This window comes from Martes martes (genome assembly GCF_963455335.1).
Source record: "Martes martes genome assembly, chromosome: 5".
NCBI classification, from domain to species: domain Eukaryota; kingdom Metazoa; phylum Chordata; class Mammalia; order Carnivora; family Mustelidae; genus Martes; species Martes martes.
Genome location: NC_137892.1, coordinates 33,214,256 through 33,234,656, shown reverse-complemented (window position 1 = coordinate 33,234,656; position 20,401 = coordinate 33,214,256). Strand labels below are relative to the sequence as shown.

General features: G+C 37.7%; 1 protein-coding gene across 1 annotated transcript in view; it reads left to right on the top strand.

Moving 5' to 3' along the window:
* The window catches only part of DCP2 (decapping mRNA 2), a 51,698-nt gene that overhangs the window by 17,241 nt on the left and 14,056 nt on the right, over nucleotides 1–20,401 (top strand). The window contains exons 2-4 of the mRNA XM_080803781.1: nucleotides 5,556–5,707; nucleotides 8,857–8,984; nucleotides 9,362–9,460. Of these exons, the coding sequence (XP_080659907.1) occupies nucleotides 5,556–5,707; nucleotides 8,857–8,984; nucleotides 9,362–9,460 (379 nt within the window). The remainder of the gene's footprint in view (nucleotides 1–5,555; nucleotides 5,708–8,856; nucleotides 8,985–9,361; nucleotides 9,461–20,401) is intronic.

Below are 20,401 nucleotides of genomic sequence, written 5' to 3'. Positions count from 1 at the left end.
TCTCTCTCTCTTCTCCTTTTGGCATTCCTATAATGCAAATTTTGTTCACTTGATGTTATCTGAGAGATCCCATGACCTATCCTCTTTTTTTTTTTTTTAAACTGTTGAGCTGGGGTGCTTTCTATTAGTATGTTTTCAAGAATGTTGCTTCTGCATCTTCTAATCTACTGTTGATTCCCTATAGTATACTTCTCACTTCAGTTACTCTTCAACTGCATTTTTCCCCCCATATTTTCTCTCTTTGTTGAAGTTTTTACTGTGTTCCTCCACTCTTCTCTCCAGTCTGGTGAGTGCGACTATTACTTTGAAGTCTTTGTCAGGTAGATTGGTTATCTCTGTTTCATTTAGCTCTTTCTCTGAGGTTTTGTCTGTTTGTTTGGAGCATATTCCTGTTTCCTCATTTTGCTTGACTTTCTGTATGTGTTTGTAGGAATTGGGCAGAACAGCTCCTTTTAAAATTGAGGGGCATGGTCTTGTGTATGGTTGTCCCCTTCGTATACTGTGTGTGCCCAGTGACTTTTACTGGCTGGGGCTTTGGCTGGTGTGGGCTAGAGGTCCTGGGGCACTCTGCTGGGACTGCCCTGGTGGGATGTCTACAGCTGAATTGGGCGTGGGCCAGGGTGGTCCCAGAACTCTCTGTATAGAGTGTGCCCTGGCAGGACAGCTGAAACTGAAGTGACTGGAAGCAGAGGGAGTCCTGGGGTTCTTTATGCATAGACACTCCGGCAAGATCACTGAAGCTGAAATAGGCAGTGGCTGGAATGGTTTGAGGTTCTCTGAACAGAGGTATTCTGGCAAGGTTCCTGAAATTGAAACAGTCACAAGGTTAGCTGGCCTGGGATGGCCCATGCAGAGGTGCCCTGGCCTAGATGGCTGGAGCTGAGGCTGGGCACCGTGTGTGTGGGGGGGGTGTCCCAGGGCGTTCTGTGCACTGGGTTCTTGGCAGCGTGGTTGGAGCAGAGGTGGGTATAGGTCAGAGATTCCTGGGGTACTTTGCACAGGGGGTGTCCTGGCATTTTTCTCCTTTTTTAAAAGTCCTATTTCTTATTCCCATTTTCAGCTTACCTTTCTTCATTTGGGGCTTTTCTGGATTGTGATGGGAATGAGATTGAATTTCTTTGTCCCATGTACTTTCCTACCACATTTGAGGTTGTGGTTAGTGTCTAGAAACTTAACTAGAAATGAAAGTTTTTGGTTAAAGATAATGTAGGTTGTATGCAAACATTGATTCCACTGAAAGAGTAAAGTTTAAAAAAATTTTAGATAGATAAAGCCACAAGGAAAGGAAGAATGGGTGAAACGATGAGCAACAAAATTTGGTGACTAAAAGGGAATGTTGTATATGACTTAGCAGACCTAATAGACCCAAATGAGAGACTGGTGTTAATAGTGTTAATCTACTCTAGAATAAGAGAATATTGAAAAATGGCAGAAGTGAATTTATATGTCCTGTAAACGTACTGAAAACCCTCAGCCTTCTTCCCCCTGCTCGGCTAGTACAACATGACAGAGCTTGGCCTTTACCCTCCAGGTCCAAGATTGGAAGACTCTTTTTAGGTGATATGACTAACACATGAGGATAGACCTAAAGATACTGACATTGGTGGTTCCTCATTTAAATGGCTCAGCCTGATCACTCACTTTAAATGGTGCCTCATAGTTTGACAACCTTTCTAAATAGCTTTGTGGTCTGTCACTTAAATGTGAAAATCTGAATAGGTCTCTTAAGATGAAAACTAGAGCTTAAAACTAAAAGAAAAAAAAGACAATTGGGAAGAATCGACTTAGGCAGGTAAACGTTAAAAAAAATATTGATCTCCTTAGAGAGGTAGAGTTTTGTGATCATGGAAAAACAGGATAGTCTATAAAAGCATAATTTAAACAATTAAAAATAGCATTTGAAAATTAAAAATATGAGCACAAACCAAAAATCTTAATAGATGGCTTGCAAAATAAAGTTGAGAATGTTTCTCAGAAGGTGGGGGGGTGGGGGAAGGAATCAGAGGTGGGAAATACCAGAGGAGAGTAAAGAATTAGGAGGATCAGTCCATGGCACTGAGGAATGTAAGTTTCCAAATAGGCAAGGTCCACTGAATGGCCAGTGCGGTAGATAAAAAATAGACAACTGGGAAATTTCAGAACACTGGGGGCAGAAGGAAGAACCTGGAATCTTCCAGGCCAAAGGAAAAAAAAATATGCCAGACAAAGGAATCTGAATGGTTTCAGTCAATATCAAAATTGGAGGCTGGCAGGAGACAGCATTGCCTTCAAAACTATGAAGGAAAATTATTTTCAACCTATAATTCTTTATCTAGCCTAATTGTCAAATATGAAGATAAAGGTATTTTGAGATACAGAGTGTCTCAGTATTTATCTCCCTTGCATCTTTCCACCAGATTTGGGAGAATATACTTCAACGAAAAGAGGAAAGAAGATTGAGGAGAAAGACAGGATACAAGAAACAGTAAATCTAATGAGATAGAGGCATAGGGAGCCATGGGATGCCAGTGAAAGGACAACATAGGATGACAGATGTGTTTGATTGTTGTAGACAGTCATAGATGACAACTAGCTCAGATTGGAACAGATAAGAAGTCTCAAAGATATTCTTCAAGATGAAACTATGTATTTGAATTAACATCTGAGAAAAAAAATTTGGGAAACTATTGGAAGATTGAATTAGTGACAGGTGTAATAGAGAACACAAAGCAAATGCAGTGATACGACATTTATTAATTATGGTAAGAACGAAGGATTGTGCAGGAAAGGAAAAGTAAGCCTAGCTTACTATGTGGCTTAGTTGTGAATTGCATTTACAGAGTCATAGTAATGGAAAGACTGAGTGCTGATCTAACTCTGTGGTTATCAGTGGGGTGATTTTTTGCTCCCCTCAGGGAACATTTGATAATATTAGGAGATCTTTTTGGTTGTTTCACCTTGGGTGGGGAGGGCTGTTGACATCTAATGGGTAGAGGCAGGGTTGCTGCTGACCATCATCCAGTGCACAGGAAAGCTCCTCCCAGCGTAGAGTTACCTGCTTTAGAATGTTAGTAGTGCGGAAGTTGACAACCTAACCAAAACTGATAGAATTTTGTTGAGTGGGTGGAGAGATCAGAAGGGGTTGTAGAATGGGAGTGGGAATAGAGTTAATTCCATAATGGAAATAATGCCCCAAACTGAGAAAATAAAAACCAGAGTTTGTTTTAGAGATGTGTTAAGTAAGATAAAATCAGATAAAAAGTTAGTTTTTTACATTGCTATTTGTCCTGTTTTACCATCCAATGGCTATTCTGAGACTTAGCAGTGGTCTGTGTCAGAGTTCAGTTCACAAAGTTGATGGTATGCTGTTTGTAGTCTGATGCAAGCTTGTGTAGCTTGGGGTTGAGCCTTGTTCATAAACAATTTCCCAGGACCATTTTCCTGAGCTGCTTCTCTTTTGCTCTCTCCCTGGTACTAATTGGCTCTTTGGGTCTGTCCTTTTGGGTTCTGTAGCCAGAGAGCCACTCTGATGCTCACACTTCATGTGTTTCTGCTCATGTCTGAGACTGAGCAGCTGGATGTTAGAAGAATAAAAGCTGTGGAGATTGGCCCTACTCTCTTGGAACCACAGTTCTTAGGATTCAAGAGGAAGTTTCCTGTCCCTTAGAGTTTTAGCCTCTGTGGGTCTCTGTTAAAGCCACTCTTGGAGCCACCTCTAACCATGATACCATTGCTTGGGGGCTGGGGCATGGGAGAAAGGAGAAAAGAAAGGAAGAATTTTCCTATCTCCAAGTGTTAGGAGATCTGCTTAGACTCCTCTCTCCATCCTTGAGGCAGAATTAGAAGGCTTCTAGGGCTGTCTGTTCGTGCTGGTGCTCACCTCCAAACCCGTCCACCCAGGTGACACTGGAAGGTGGAAAAATGGTAAATTCACTTGGAATACTGTCTTCCCCAGTCTTCCTGCTACTATTTACTTTTCATAGTCCTCCAATAGCTGCTCTGTGCATTTTGTTAAGGTTTTAGTAGCTGCATTTTATTGGAGGGACAGAGTGGATTGTGCGTGTTTCATCTAACCAGAATAGGAACCTATGTAAGCATTTAAACATTACATTATAACTATCAGTATGTCACTTTCAAAGTATTGTTAAACAATTTGCTAGACCGTGGGAATAAAAATATACAAGAATAGAGTACATTATCTCAGTGAATTAACTCGGAGGAGTTTGTGGACAATAATAGTAAAAGCCACATAATTGTAAAGGAGTGGGAGTCTGAGTGTATGTAAATCTGTTCAGAGGAGCCTCTCTACATAAGAGAGTAGTGTTAGTAAGTCATGAAGGACAAATCAGGAGTTTGCTAGATGGACAGGGAAAAGGAAGTAGATATAGTATGTGGATGATAGTAGATATAGTATGTGGATGATAGTTTAGGACATTTCCAAGAATTTGGTATTGCTGGGTATAAAAAACTCATAGAGTAATCTAAGAGGTTATACAGGTGAGCAGGGACTGGATCTCAAATGCCATGTAGAAGAGTTTTGATTTTTGTATTAGCTAATGCCATCAGAGTTGCATGTTATGCATTTTCTTCTTAGTACATATGCTCTTTAAGTTCCCTTTTCCCCAAAGTTTTTCTGTATTGAAATGTAGGTTATTGTACCTTCATTTGTCTTACCATTTACATATTCATTCCTCTGTGGAAATGTTACATTATTTTTATAATTTAAAAACATGGTTTTGAGGTTGATTTGAAACTCAGAAACCACCAAGAATATTTGCTAGTGAAGAGTGTGAGTGATCAAGCTGGGTGATACTAATTTTTCATTTTTTAAAATAACTCAGAAACCAATGGATTTTTTTTTTTTTAATATAGTTCAGTCTTGTCTCTCGAGGTCATTACCAAACAAGGCTATGTAGTGGAAGAAGCAGTTGGTGATTGCTTAACGAGTGCTGTAAATTCCATTCATTTAGATTTTTAAATTCTGACTTGTTGCACAAAGAGGGGTTCGTTATCTTCATCGCATACAAATAATAAAGTATTTTACATATGTATGTAGTGTATATACTATATATATGGAATATTTCCAGCTCCCTTCAAATGTACTTGGAAAAGACAATTTGGGATTTTAAAAAGTGAGTATACTTTATTTTGAACTCAGATTCTGCAGATGAGGTTATCTGTTCTATTAATGAACAGAGTTGATTTCTTTAATGTCTCTTTGTAATACTTTAAATGTGGAGATTAAGCACCTAACATCTTTCCTGTTTGAATGAATGAATATATTTGTGTATATTCTTAGGAGGGCTCTTAAAAAAATTCTATTATGAGTGAGATACCTGTGATAAACTTTTTTTTTCCAGACTCCTCTACCCTGTGCAGCATTGGTGCCATAGTGGTGAGCATAGCTGCCTTCCAGACTCCTCTTTCTATAGCAATCTCCCCCAAATTTTGCTTCCTTGATCAGCACTGCTCTTGGTCCCTTTTTTATGTTGGTGGGTCAGGGGTGAAGCAGTTAAGTAGGTTAAAATCATTACAGTCTGTAAATGTAATTTTAATATGTTTTTTGTTTTTGACAGCCGATTTATTTTGCATATTCCCAGCGAGGAAAGAGACAATGCTATCCGAGTGTGTTTTCAGATTGAGCTTGCCCATTGGTTTTACTTGGATTTCTACATGCAGAACACACCAGGATTACCTCAGTGTGGGATAAGAGACTTTGCTAAAGCTGATATCCTTTTATTATTATGTCTGTCTTTCATTATTGCTAAGAAAATATTTTAGCACAGATTTCTTTTGATCGCCTTTGAGATTTATGAGTTATTAGGTACACATCCTTGATTTCTAAAAACTGTCAAATATGAATAGTAGGCAGAATTTAATACTATTTTTATTTTTATGTAGAGGACCCCTTGAAATGTACACTGATGATTAGAATTAAATTTGATTTTTCTCTTTCAGAAATAACTAGCCTATTTCTAGAACTGACCTGTTATTTTTACTTTCTTCTTGCTGTTCATTTAATCAGATGATCTTTAATTCACTACCTTTCTGGGACAGAAATTCTTAAATAACTATTGAATACTTAATATGTTAAAAGCAGTGTTTTTAGTTTTGTGGCAAATACAAAGAAGTTTTTGTTTTTGAAGTTTCTTACAAATAAGATAGAAACTTGTCAGTTTCTCAGTTATCAAAGATACACTTGGAAATTTAAGATTATTATTGTAATTATTTTTAAAGATTTATTTATTAACGTGTGTGAGAGTGGGGAGGGGCAAAGGAAGGAGGAGAAAATCTTAAGCAGACTCCCAGCTGAGTGCAGAGCCTGATGCAGGGCTCGAGTCTGGTTGGATCCCATGACCCAAGCTGAAACCAAGAGTTAGATGCTCGACTGACTGAGCCACCCAGGTGCCTTACAAACTAAAGATTATAAGAGAAGCTATGTCACAAGGCAAAAAAAAAAAAAATTGTTGAATTACTAATGGTTCTAATAGTAAATGTTTTTAGAATTTAGAGGGGTTTTTTTTTTGTTTGTTTGTTTTTTGGGCAAAGCTGTGTTTGTAAGGGAATATAGGATTTTATAAAGAGAGGAGTGGGGAGTATGTTCCATATAAAGAAAAGGATTGAGCAAAATTAGAGAGTTGGAAAATATAAGGGATATCTCGGGAAATAAATTAGTTTGTATTGAGGAGACAGTTCTTATGGGGACACATTAGGAAGAGATGGCAGGTATATAGGGTGTATTTGTGGGTTCTTAAACCTTGAGCCAAACTGATTTTTATCCTGTAGGTCATTGTTTTTAACTATAAATCATGTATTCAAATGGAATTATGCTCACAAATTCACTGTACTGTGCTAGAATTGGAATAAGAATGAAAATAACCCTTGTACTCAGCTCCCTATAATTTTCCCTGAGCTCCATGAAATAAAGACCACCCCCCCCCGACCCTAACTAGGTCACTGTAGAAAATGGACGTAACACGGATTGTTCTAAATATGTTAGCCATGAAACATTTTTGAGCAAGGCTAAGGAATATTATGCAAATCATTTGAAAATGGTATTCAAGAAGACTTACTTGGCGGGATAGGTTAAACCATAGGATGGGCTGTCAAATTACTTGACATTGTAGCAATAAGGTCCTAAGCCATAGTAGAGGGACTAAACACTGAAGAGACATTTCAGTGGCAGAAATGATCAAGCTGATTAACTATGAAGAAGTAAAAGAGGAGGGTGCCTTGGTGGCTCACTTGGTTAAGCGACTGCCTTCAGCTCAGGTAATGATCCTGGAGTCCCAGGATCCTAGTCCCACATCGGGCTCCCTCCTCAGCCAGGAATCTACTTCTCCCTCTGACCCTCTCCCCTCTCATACTCTTTGTCTCTCTCTCAAGTAAATAAATAAAATCTTAAAAAAGTAAAAGAGGAATCAGAGGGGGATATAAGTTTGAACATTATCTTTGTTAAAGCCTTGGTCATAGATTTCTGTGGAGAAATCATGGAGGATTTGCCTTTTAAGAAGCTATAACCTAGGTATAGAACAGTTAGGAGTTATCTCTGTTCCTGGTGTATTTTTATGTTTTCCTCTGGTAAAGACTTTAATGGAAGAAATAACATTTAATTAAAATTTATATATAGATTCAAAAAAACCTGTGATAACTTTAAAACACATAAGGGGTTTTCATAAACATTTAAAGCCAGACTGTTAGTGGGAAGTACCTTTCCAGAATGTTAGCAAGCCTGTCTAGAATTGTAGGGCTTCATGGAATGGTTGATGTTGTATCCATACTTTATTCTTTTTTCTCCCTTTCCCCAATTGAAGGCATTGTATTGAGATTATATTAATTATATTGAGGTTAACGTAGTGCCTGTCTAATTACAATGTTGTTATAGATGGTTGATTTTTTTGGGCTCTTTGATGGCCTCTGTAATTTGGGCTCTTTGATGGCCTCTGTAATTTTTACTTCAACTATAAAGCCAAAATAAAAACTTAAATATAAAGCTTATAGAACTTAAAATATGTTTTCATAAAATGAATTAATGTGATTTTTTAAAACCAACTAGCTGCCAGTCACAACATGAATATAATGCTTCTTTGAGGGTATTTTGATATGCCTGTACTACCCGTTTTTGCACATCTTTCTTTTCTACGTCTGTTAAGAAATGTTTTTTGTGTGTGTGTGCTGGGATATTGTTTGATCCTAATGCATCATTCGTGTATTAACTTTCTTCCGTTTTTGGTAGCCCACAGCGGTTAGAGAAGTACTAGTATCAGTATGGTCTCTGAAATCAAGTTGTAGTACTTGATATATGTCATCATCCAAATGATTGAAAATATGCTCATATTACATGTTTTTAGGTTAACATCAAAATAAAAACACAGAATGTATGTTTTCATAGAGGACTTGAGGAACCTTAAGCATATGTCCTTGGTTTGAGAAACACTGAAAAATTATAATTTTTCCCACCTTTTTCATAATTAACAGTGTTGTAGTGATGAGACATTTGATGACAATGGAGAATTGGAAAGCTGAGCATATACTTTACAGATTTAGGCTCTATTTACTTTAAAAAAGTAAGTTTTTACACTGCCCAGTTTGGGGGGACCATGCCCAATTTCTTTTGAAAGAGGCTATTCTTCCTTAATGCCCAGAGTTAATATTTCTTTATGATTGTTGTTGGTTTTTGTTTGTTTGTTTGTTTTAAAGATTTTATTTATACTTGTTCAGGAGGAAACAAATGTGGAAAAAATAAATAAGGGGAAACTTAGGTGAAGATTTGAGTAATTTCATATAAAATTCATAGTTGATTTAAATAGGTTTCTATCTGTATATAAGTACTCAAGCTGTATTTAGAGAGAGGAGCTTCCTTAACACTATGTATACTCTTCAGTCATTGTCCATTTTTGCTGCCTCAAGGTGAAGATGTGGAAAAAGTTTTGGATGAATGGAAGGAATATAAAATGGGAGTACCAACTTATGGTGCAATTATTCTTGATGAGACACTTGAAAATGTGAGTGTAATAAAAGATTTTTAGTGCAATGATCAGCTGTTTTCATCTTACTAGTAAAATATATGTGTTATTTTGTCCTAAACAGGTTTTAAAATAGACTTTCAGTGCTGAAAGGCCAAATTTTGCATATTTTGTCTGCATTCTGGGTCTTACTATTTTCTACTTGTAGTATGACTTACTGCAAAAAAAAGAAAAAGTCATTTAATTGTTGGAGAAATACTTTAAAATGGTCAGAATGCCTGCCTTCACACTAGTAGTGGTATAGTCAGACTCTTAGAAGATATTAAAATCAAGTATTGTATAAAATTATTGGTTATGACAGTTATTTGAAGTAAGGAGAAAGCAAGTTTTATATTTACCTCTGCTTGTTTTTATAGGTACTACTGGTTCAGGGGTATCTAGCAAAATCAGGCTGGGGATTTCCAAAAGGAAAAGTAAATAAAGAAGAAGCTCCTCATGATTGTGCTGCTAGAGAGGTGAGTTCCTGCAGTTTGAAACCTAGTAATATTTGGTGATTATGCTTTGAGTGTGCTTTTTAGCCGTGGAGAATTATTGTTTGGACCATCAAATCCTCTTTCTAGAACTTGACTGCATGAAGTAACTTATCTTTTATAGTGATGCTTTTGCCCATATCTCTTTTATGATTCTTCCCTTAATTTGTTTCCATTTTCTTTTCCTTTCCTTTTTTTTTTTTTAAAAAGGTTGTCTTTCTTTCTTTATTTGACAGAGAGAGAGAGAGAGGCAGGCAGAGAGAGAGGGGGAAGTAGGCTCCCCGCTGAGCAGAGTGCCCGATGCGGGACTTGATCCCAAAACCCTGAGATCATGACCTGAGCTGAAGGCAGAGGCTTAACCCACTGAGCCACCCAGGCGCCCCTCCATTTTCTTTTTTGCCCATTTTTAATTGTTATCTCTAATTCCTTTCTATTTTGATGATATATTCTCTACCCTTTTTTAAGAGTTGGATTTGTAATTGGTAGAACATTTTGGCAATTACAGTCCTTGTTTTACGTTTATAGTCTTGGCTTCCAGACACAATTTGGGCTTTTCTAAGAAATTTACATTTGTCGCTCAGAACCCTCTCTAGCTTCCTGTTGTCTATAAGATGAAATTTAATTCTTTTAAATATTGAAATTCCCTCCCTTATCCCCAACACAAAATTTAGCTATTCCTAAATTTGTCTTTGTTCTTGGTCAAAAGAATTTATTTTGTCTCTGAACTTGACTGCTTTGTTTCAGTTCTAAACTTTGCTTATATTATTTCCCTAACTGGAAGTTTCTCTCTTCTTCCTGCCTATTCAAATCCTATCTAGACCCAGCTCAAATGATCTTTTTTGCCTGAAGGATTGCCACCAAGCAGCTCTGTATCCAGTGTCTGAGTTTATTTGTCAATGAGATTTAGAGTGAATAAATTTTTTTAAATTTAGGTATAGTTTACACACAGTGTTATATTAGTTTCAGGTGTACAGCATAGGGATTCAAGTCTAAACATTATGCTATGCTCACAAGTGTAGCTGTCATTTGTCACCATACATTGTTATTAAAATACCATTGGCCATATTCCCGATACTCTACCTTTCATCCCTATGTGTTACTCCATAATTGTAAGTCTGTACTATCCACTCCTCTTCATCCATTTTGCCTATCCCCCAATCTGGTCCCCTGTGGCAACCATCAGTTCTCTATTTATGAGCCTGTTTCTGCTGTTTGTTTTTTAGATTCCACATATAAATGAAATCGTATGGTAATGTCTTTCTCTGTTTGTCTTATTTCACCTAACATAATACCCTCTAGATCTATCCATGTTGTTGCAAATGGCAAGATCTCATTCTTTTTTATGGCTGGGTAATACTCCTGTGTGTGTGTGTGTGTGTGTGTGTGTGTGTGTGTGTGTGTGTGTATGTGTGTGTGTACACACCGTATCTTTATTCAGTCATCTGTCAGTCGATGCTGGGGTTGCTTCCATGTTTTGGCTGTTGTGAATAATGCTATAATAAACATAAGGGTGCATATACTTTTTCAAATTAGCGTTTTTGTATTCTTTGGGTATATACCTAGTAGTGGAATTACTGGATCATGTGGTTATTACTATTTTTAATTTTTTGAGGAACCTGATACTGTTATGCACAGTGGAGGCACCAGTTTGCATTCCCACCAACAGATGCATGGGAGTTTCTTTTTCTCACATCTTCACCAGCACTTGTTATTTCTTGTCTTTCTGATTCTAGTCATTCTGTAGAGTGGAAAATTTCTAGTTTATTGTTAATTAAAATTCCATGTACTTAAAAAATTAATTCATGAGCTCTACCCTATAATAGTCTCTGAACTTTTATAAGTTATTGTCTAAACATTTGCTTGGTGTTATTTATGTAGTACTTGTGATACACTGGATTGTATTCTTTTTTTTTTTTTTAATATTTTATTTATTTGACAGAGATCACAAGTAGGCAGAGAGGCAGGCAGAGAGGGGGGGGAAGCAGGCTCCCTGCTAAGTAGAGAGCCTGATGCGGGGCTCCATCCCAGGACCCTGGGATCATGACCTGAGCTCAAAGCAGAGGCTTAACCCACTGAGCCGCCCAGACACCCTGTGGACTGTATTCTTATTTATCAGTTCCTTGGTCACTTATTGCACTACATCTTATCCTTGAAATTTGAGACCCTGAGCTATAAAGCAGCATGATAATAATGGAAAGAAAACTAGCCTAGGAGTTGAAAGATTTTTTTTCTGTTAATAGTTCTCATATATGTTAGTCAGTAGCCTAGAGACTTAGGGTGAGCTACTTAATTTCTCTGTGAGATACACATTTATTAAGAAGAGTTACGTAAGGACTTAATAACTTGAGGTAAATCTAAGGTGTTAGTGATTAACTTTGAAATATTTTTGAGATGGCAATATAGATTTTGTGGCAAATTTCATTTCAATCTGTTGCCTTATTTTTTTTAATTCAGTGTTTTGCTGCAGCAATGTTCACCACCTGGTTTAAGTTTGGATGTAATTATTAGTGAGCAATAGTAATTAGAATTCTTATAAACTACTAGTAGTTATTTAATACATAAAAACCATTAATGGTTTACATTTTAAATTTAATATAGAACAGCTAATCGAAGTAAGTGTTTTCAACAGCTTATAGACAAAGTCATTGTATCCAGGTAAGTGAAGGTTTATATACACCTCCTAACATTAAAAGCTGTTTAGGTAGCAGGAGAGAAATTGACACATACTCTAAGAGCTTTCCTTTTCCTTTTTGTAGGTGATAGGAGATGAAATGGAGCAGTTGTAAAGTCTCCCTTTTATGTCCTCAAACTCTGATTGTCTTGCTCGAAAGGAAGGACAAAGTAGAAATCATAGCATCCTACTTAGAGAGATTGATGTGTAGTTCTGTATGTAGAGTTAGGTTAATCCTATAGCAGTAAATAATTGTCTGGGTCCAGAAAAGACACTGCATTAACTAGAAAACAGTCTAAATTTGGACTAAATTTGGTGAGATCTGTCTTTTTAATTGGATCTTTTTGAGGGAACTTGGAGGAAATCAAGTATTTAAACTTGCAAAACTGAAGAGAACTATCCCATGTCTAAGGAATTATCTACATGTATCTCTAGAACCTTTCTTCTGACCAGTTTTATACACTGTATTATAAAGAGTCAGGATGATGCAGAAATAAAGTATTGGGGGAGGGAATGGGGGGGGGGTGTTGCAGAAGCAGTTAACCTGTGAACTGAGGCACCTAGTTTTCAGTTTAGTTTATCTTGTTTGTTTTCTGCTCTGGGATACTGAAGTAAAAGATTGTCCAATTCATGTGGTGCTAATTTCAGTAATGATTATAGATCACCACAGTTTCTAAGAAAGTAAATGAAATATATTAGGGGCATGGGGAGTGGGAGAATGGAGTGTCGATGATAGGATGCTATAGAGAGTCTTGTGGGGAAGAATACAACCATTATGGGAGAGTTCAGTCATATACCAAGGTCTCACAGTGAACAGCAGAACAGGGATGCAAAACACTGGTAGTTGGTTCTGGAGTCCATGTTCCTGACTACTACAATATAGGCAGTCAAGGAATATTTGTAAATGAGTATTTCTTAACACACAGCTGAAAACGGAAGGAATTTGTGGTTTTTAAGTATAAATATTTTCTAATAATATTTACCTTTCTGATTTCAATCACATTTGTTTTTCTGTTTTAGAGTTTTTGTCTTGCTCTGAGGAAAGTGCAAGTATTCTTAGGAACTATAGTCTCAATTTCAGGGAAAGATTTTTTCCCTTTTGATAATAACAATAATCCTTCTAATCTTTCTGATCTAAGAAACCTCCTCTTTTAGCTGATAAAGGAACTTGTCAGAAAAAAACCTTTTCTTTAATTTTTGTAAATTTTGGGATTAGAATTTGACTTTTATATCTGATTTTTTTTTTTTAAGCTTTTATTTATTTGACAGACAGAGATCACAAGTAGGCAGAGAGGCAGGCAGAGAGAGAGGAGAAAGCAGGCTCTCCACGGAGCTGAGAGCCCGATGCGGGGCTCGATCCCAGGACCCTGGGATCATGACCTGAGCTGAAGGCAGAGGCTTTAACCCTCTGAGCCACCCAGGTGCCCCATCTGATTTTTTTTTAAAGATTTTATTTATTTATCTAGCAGACAGAAATCCCAAGTAGGCAGAGAGGCAGGCAGAGAGAGAGAGAGGAGGAAGCAGGCTTCCCGCTGAGCAGAGAGCCCGACGTGGGGCTGGATCCCAGGACCCCGGGACTACAACCTGAGCCGAAGGCAGAGGCTTTAACCCACTGAGCCACCCAGGTGCCCCTACATCTGATTTTTTAAATGGTTGCCTCTGTTATATAAAGAGACAAAAATTTTAAGGTTAGGGTTGCACATTGTATCAGGGCCTGAGTGGCTTAAACAACAGAAATTTATCTCTCCCAGTTCTAGAGGCTCCCAAGATAAAGTTGCCTGCTCATAAGGTTCCTGGTGAGGGCTCTCATCCCAGCTTGCAAGTGGCTGCTTTCTCACTGTGTTTACGTGGTCTTTCTTGGGTGCTTTTGTGAGTGCCATGTCTCTTCCTCTTCTTCTTCTTCTTTTTTTTTTTTTTTTTTAAGATTTTATTTATTTTTTTGACAGAGAGATCACAAGCAGGCAGAGAGGCAGGCAGAGAGAGAGGGGGAAGCCAGTTCCCCGCTGAGCAGAGAGCCCGATGTGGGGCTTGATCCCAGGACCCTGAGACCATGATCTGAGCCAAAGGCAGAGGCTTATTTAACCCACGGAGCCACCTGGGTGCCCGTGTTTCTTCCTCTTCTTACAAGGGCATCAGCCCTATTGGATTAGGCTCCCAACCTTATGACCTCATTTTACCTTTATCATCTCCTCAACAGGCCCTCTCCCCAAACACAGTCGCATTGAGGGTTAGGCCTTCAACATGAATATTGGTGAGATAAAAGTTTTAGTTCATAGCAGTTGCCGTTTTGAGTAATGAAAGTGTCCACCTAGCGGTCCTAGACTTGTAGTGTGTCCTTCTGCCACTTGATGGTGCTGCAGTACTGTTCGGTGGTGGTAGGGGGAGGATGTACTGTCTGTAAGTTTTAGTTTAAAACCAGATTGGGATATTACCACAAACTCCTCTGAAAAATAACAGTGTTTCTTTTAGATTTCCCTTGTATTAACCTATAATTTTTTTTTTTTTAGCTTCCATTAGCTAGGGTGATGCCTTAAACGCTTTTTCTTGGACTCTTAAGTTATGCAGTTCTGTCATTACGCTTTTAAGTTGCTAATGACAAATTAATTTGGTTTATTTTAGTTATGTTACTGTTCTTATTTCATTATCTATGGCTGTCCAGGGGTGTTTTGTTATAGCAGAATCTGACCCATCTTATAAGAGCTGTGTCTGTGGGCTACTGAAAGAAGCAGTGGCAGCCTTCTCAGGGACAAGGTGTGAATATAACTGTCAACAGAAAGCTTAGTGTCATCTTCATTATAGTTTCCAATCCTTGACCTTTTGGTTCACCGTTGTTAATTGGGTTCTGATTACTTTTATTCAGTGAAGTAGATTTAGGACAAAGATGTGAAAATGTTTTCTAGATACTGTTGAAAGGATGCGTTAGGATAACCTCAGTGTATTTTTATTGTTGTTATGAAACACCAGTTGTTGTACAAGCAAATGATACTTGGCAATTCACTTGTTTTGGGACTTATTTTTGTTGCTTGTTATTTAGCAAAACAATATATTTTATTGTAATGAAACCTGCTTTATTATGCATTTAATCCTGCGTATTGTGATTTAATCTTGATAGAATTTGTGCAGAGGAACTATTGGTGGATTTATTCTACCTCTTCCTATAAGTTTATAAAAGGACAGTAGGCAGAGGATTTCTTTATCTGTCTGTGCTGGTGCTTTTTCAGCACATTTTTAAATCTTTAGGAATTTTATCTGATACCATTTGGGAAGTTAATCCTTTTCTGTGTGCTAGGAAAATTTAAGTATTAAAATACAGAAATGAATTTGATCCACAGAAGATAATATTGAAATTTTTGTCTTTGGTATCTTTATATGTAAGTGAGTGACTAAAAACTTCTCCCAGTAAGTCTAATGAGAGTGGATTCCTAACTTTAGAGGCAAATTGATTATTAATCACTTATAGAATTGAGAGATTATATCTGTTACTTTATTATACTTGTTGTAAGTTTGGTTGTACAGGGTTTGAAGCTGCCTGTGTTTAGTGCTGATGGCTCTTTTTATTTTGCCTCTTATTGTACCACTTCCTTCCATATGTTTCCAGCTATAGCCATTCCCAGATCTCCAAATGGAATGCCTTTTTCTTCTTATGTGGCTAAATCCTGTTCATCTTTAAAGTCCCAGCTCAGGTGTATCCAGCAGAATAGGATGTTTTCCATGATACCTTCTCCAGATGACCACCCCATTTCACAACTCACACCTTAACCCAGAGCTGAGTTATGTATTCTCATAGTACCCTCCTACCTCTTGGCATGTATGTCCTGATTACAACTATTTTCTTTTTTAGGCTGAGCTCCTTGAAGAGCAGTGCTTGCTCTGTTAATTCCTGAAGCCCATGCATAGAATAGTAGTTGTTAACTTACTAAGCACACGGTATATATTTGAATGCACTAAATATATTGATAGAGATAATTTCAAGTAGTATAGAGAAAAATAATACAAAGAATGGATTTGCCTGCTAACATTTTGCCATACTTGGTTTTTTACATTCACTTATATATGTGCGTATGGCTTTTATTTTATTTTTTAAAGATTTTACTGATTTGAGAGAGCAGGAGAGACAACAGAGAGCACAAGTGGGTTTTCGGGGAGGGGGCAAAGGGAGAAGGGGGCAAAGGGAGAAGGAGAAGGAGAAACAGACTACCTGCTGAGCAGGAAGCCTGATGCAGGGCTTGATCCCAGGCCCCTGAGATTGTGACCTGAGCCCAAAGGCAAACGCTTAACTGACTGAGCCACGTAGGCACCCCAGTTTTATTTTATTTTTTAAAAAAGATTTAGAGCGAGCACGGGAGCAGGGGGAGGGAGGGGCAGACTCCCCGCTGAGCTTGGAGCCTGATGCAGGGCTCAGTCGCATGACCTGAGCTGAAATCAAGAGTCAGACACTTAACCGACTGAGCTACCCAGGTGCCCCTTAAGATTTATTTATGTTTTTTAGGGAGAGAGAGGATGCATGTGCACGCAAATGAGCACATGGTGAGGCGAGGCCGAAGGAGAGTCTAGACTCCAAGATGAATGTGAAACCCCACACAGGGTTCGATCTCATGACTGTGAGATCAGAACCGAGGGTCGCATGCTTAACCGACTGTACCACCCAGACATCCCTTGGTTTTTATTATTATTGCTGAATAATTTTGGAGTAAATTGCAGACATCATGCACCTTAATCCCTTAATACTAATGCAGATAAGTTTTAAGAACTAGGAAGTTCCCTTATGTAATCACAGTGTAATTATCAAATTCAGGAATTTAACTTTGGTAGGTGTTGTTATCTAATAGGCATTTAATGTTCACATTTACTGATTGCCCCATTATGTTCCTTTTCAGCAGTTTCAACCCCTTCCCTGTCCAGGATTCTCTTCCAGGCTCAGGCATTGTGTTTGCATTACATTATTACATATCTTCAGTCTCCTTTAATTTGAAAAAGTTCCTCAGTCTTCTTCAGTACTTTTTTTTTTTTTTAAGATTTTGTTTATTTGACAAAGAGACATAGCGAGAGAGCTCACAAGCAGTGGGAATGCCAAGCAGAGGGAAAGGGAGAAGCAGTCTTCCTGCTGAGCAAGGAGCATGACAGTGGGGCTTGATCCTTAGCAGCTGAGTCACCTAGCAGCCCCTCAATATTTATTTTATTAAGCGTGTGTTTAGTTAGATACTATTTGTAACACAAAGTTAACAGGTTTTGCTCACAAGGAACTTGAATTATACTATTTACTTTCAGCGTAGTTTCTCACATACAGACTTACATGACTGGGTGTGTATTTTTATTTGTTATTATAAATACTATTCAAGGAAGGAAGCTAATCAGAACAATTTAATAATGTTTATATATGTATATATATGTGAAACCATCATTCAGATCAAGATACAGAATATTGCCAACACCTCAGAAGATTGTTTCCTGCCCTTTCTCAGTCAATACCCAGTTTTCCCACACGTCCTAGAGGGTGTGCCTTTTATCACCATTGATTAGTTTTGCTTGTTCCTGAGGTTCATATTAAAAGGATTTTGTGTTAGGTACTTTGTTTTATGTGTTTGGCTCCATATAAATCTGTGAGATTTATTTATACTGCATATATTGGTAGTTGGGTTTCTTTTTATTGCTCTTTAGTATTCCAATGTACAGATAGTTGCAGTGCTTTATCTCTTATGCATTGGATTGTGTCCATCTTTTGGCTATTATTATTAATTTTTAAAGATTTTATTTATTTGAGGGGGAGAGCAAGCACCCAAGCACAGAGGGAGAGGGAGAAGCAGACTCCCTGCTGAGCAGAGAGCCTGTTGCAGGGGTCTATCCCAGGACCCTGAGATTATGGCCTGAGCTGAAGGCAGATACCTAACCGACTGAGCCACCCAGGCACCCTGCTTTTGGCTATTATTAATAAAACTGTTCCAAGTATTCTTATATACCTTTGTTGAGGTAAATAAGCTCTCATTTCTCTAGGTGTGGCTTAGTCATAAAGGTGATGTAAACCTGTTGCCAGTAGTTTTCTGGGTGGTTGTACCAGTTTACATTCCTACCACCTATATATGAAAGTTCTAGTTATCCAGGCCAACATGAGAAATTCCAACAATTTTATCCCATGTTTATGGATTGGAAGAATTAATATTGTTAAAATGTCAGTACTGGTAAAAGTCATCTATAAATTCTGTGCAATCCATGTCAAGATTCCAATGGCATTTTTTCATAGAAACAGGAAAAAACAGTCCTAAAATTTGTTCAGAACCATAAAAGACCCTGAATAGCTGAAGCAGTCCTGAGAAGAACAAAATGGAGGCATCACACTTCTGGTTTCAAGCTACTGTAAGACTTTAGTTATCAAAACAGTATGGTACTGACAGAAAAATGGATCAGAGGTACAGAATTGAGAGCCCAGAAATAAACCCAAGCATGTACAGTCAACTAATATTTAACCCGGGGGCCAAGAAAACACAAGGGAGGAAAGATGGTCTCTTCCATAAATGGTGCTGAGAAAATTAGACATTGACAAAATAATGAAACTAGATGCATGTCTTATGCCACTCATAAAAATTAACTCAAAATGGATGAAAGAATTAAATGTAAGACCTAAACCATGAAACTTCTAGAAGGAGATATAGGAAAAAAGCTCGTGGACGTGGGTCTTAGCAGTGCTTTTTGAATGTGACACCTAAAGCACAAGCAACAAAATAAAAAACAAGTGGGACTACATCAAACTGAAAAGCGTCAGCAAAAGAAAGTGCCAACAAAGTAAAAAGGCTACAGAATGGAAAAAAGAAATTTGCAAATTATATAGGGGTTAATACCCAAAATATATAAAGAACTCCTAAACACAGTAACAAAAAAACCCCCTACTAATCCAATTAAAAATGAGCAAAAGACCTAAATAGACATTTTCCCAAAGGAGAGCTACAAATACCAACAGGTACATGAAAAGGTCTTCAACATCACTAGTCATTAGGGAAATTGCAAATCAAACTGCAAAAAGGAAAAAAAAACACACCTCACACCTGTTAGAATGGCCATTATCAAAAAGATAAATATGAAGGTATGAAGATAAGGGGACTGATGGTGAGATTGTAAACTGGTGTAGCCTCTATGGAAAACAGTATAGAGATTTCTCAAAAAATAAAACTACCATATGATCCAGCAATTCAATTCCACTATATTCAAAAGAAACTAATACTCTAATTTGAAAAGATACTGTACCCATGGTCGTAGCGTAGCATTATTTATAGTAGCTGAGAAGTGGAAACAACCTAAGTGTCCACTGACAGGTGATAAAGAAGCCGTGGGGTATATATATACACACACACACTGCACACACAAAATGGGTATTATTCAGCCATTAACAAGGAAATTCTGCCATTTGTGCAACATATATGGACCTTGAGGGCATTATGCTAAGATTTTGAAATAAGTCAGAGAAAGATAGATGTCATATGATCTCAGTTATATGTGGAATCTAGAAAGAAAAAAACAAAAAACCAGTCTCAGAAAAAGATCATATTTGTTGTTCCCAGAGTGGGGATGCGGTGGGTAGGGAGAATTGGAGGAACATGGTCAAAAGGTACAAACTTCCTATTATAGATAAGTGGTAGGGATGTAATGTACAGCATGATGACTATAGGTAACCACTGCTGTATGATATATATATAAAAGGGAGTTAAGGGAGTACATCTTAAGAGTTCTCATCACAAGGAAAAAAATACTTTTGCCTTTTCCCTTTTACTGTAGCTGTATGAGGCAGTGGTTGCTAACTAAACTTCAGGTGGTAATCATTTCACAGTATATGTATGTCAAAGCATTATGCTGTACACTTTAAGCTTATACAGTGATATATGTCAATTATATCTCAAAAACAGTAGAAAAACTCTTACGGTAATTTTCACTGTATACAAATATCAAATCATTAGGGGCGCCTGGGTGGCTCAGTCGTTAAGCATCTGCATTGGCTCAGGTCATGATCCCAGGGTCCTGGGATCGAGCCCTACATCGGGCTCCCTGCTCAGTGGGAAGCCTGCTTCTCCCTCCTCCACTCTCCCTGATTGTGTTCCCTCTCTCACTGCCAAATAAATATTTGTTTGTCAAATAAATAAAATCTTTAAAAAACACACAAGTATCAAATCATTGTGTTGTACTGCTGAAACTAATGCTTTTTGAAAATTTTTATTCATTTATTTTTTGAGAGAGAGAGTACGGGAGGGGAAGAGGAGGAAGAAGAGAGA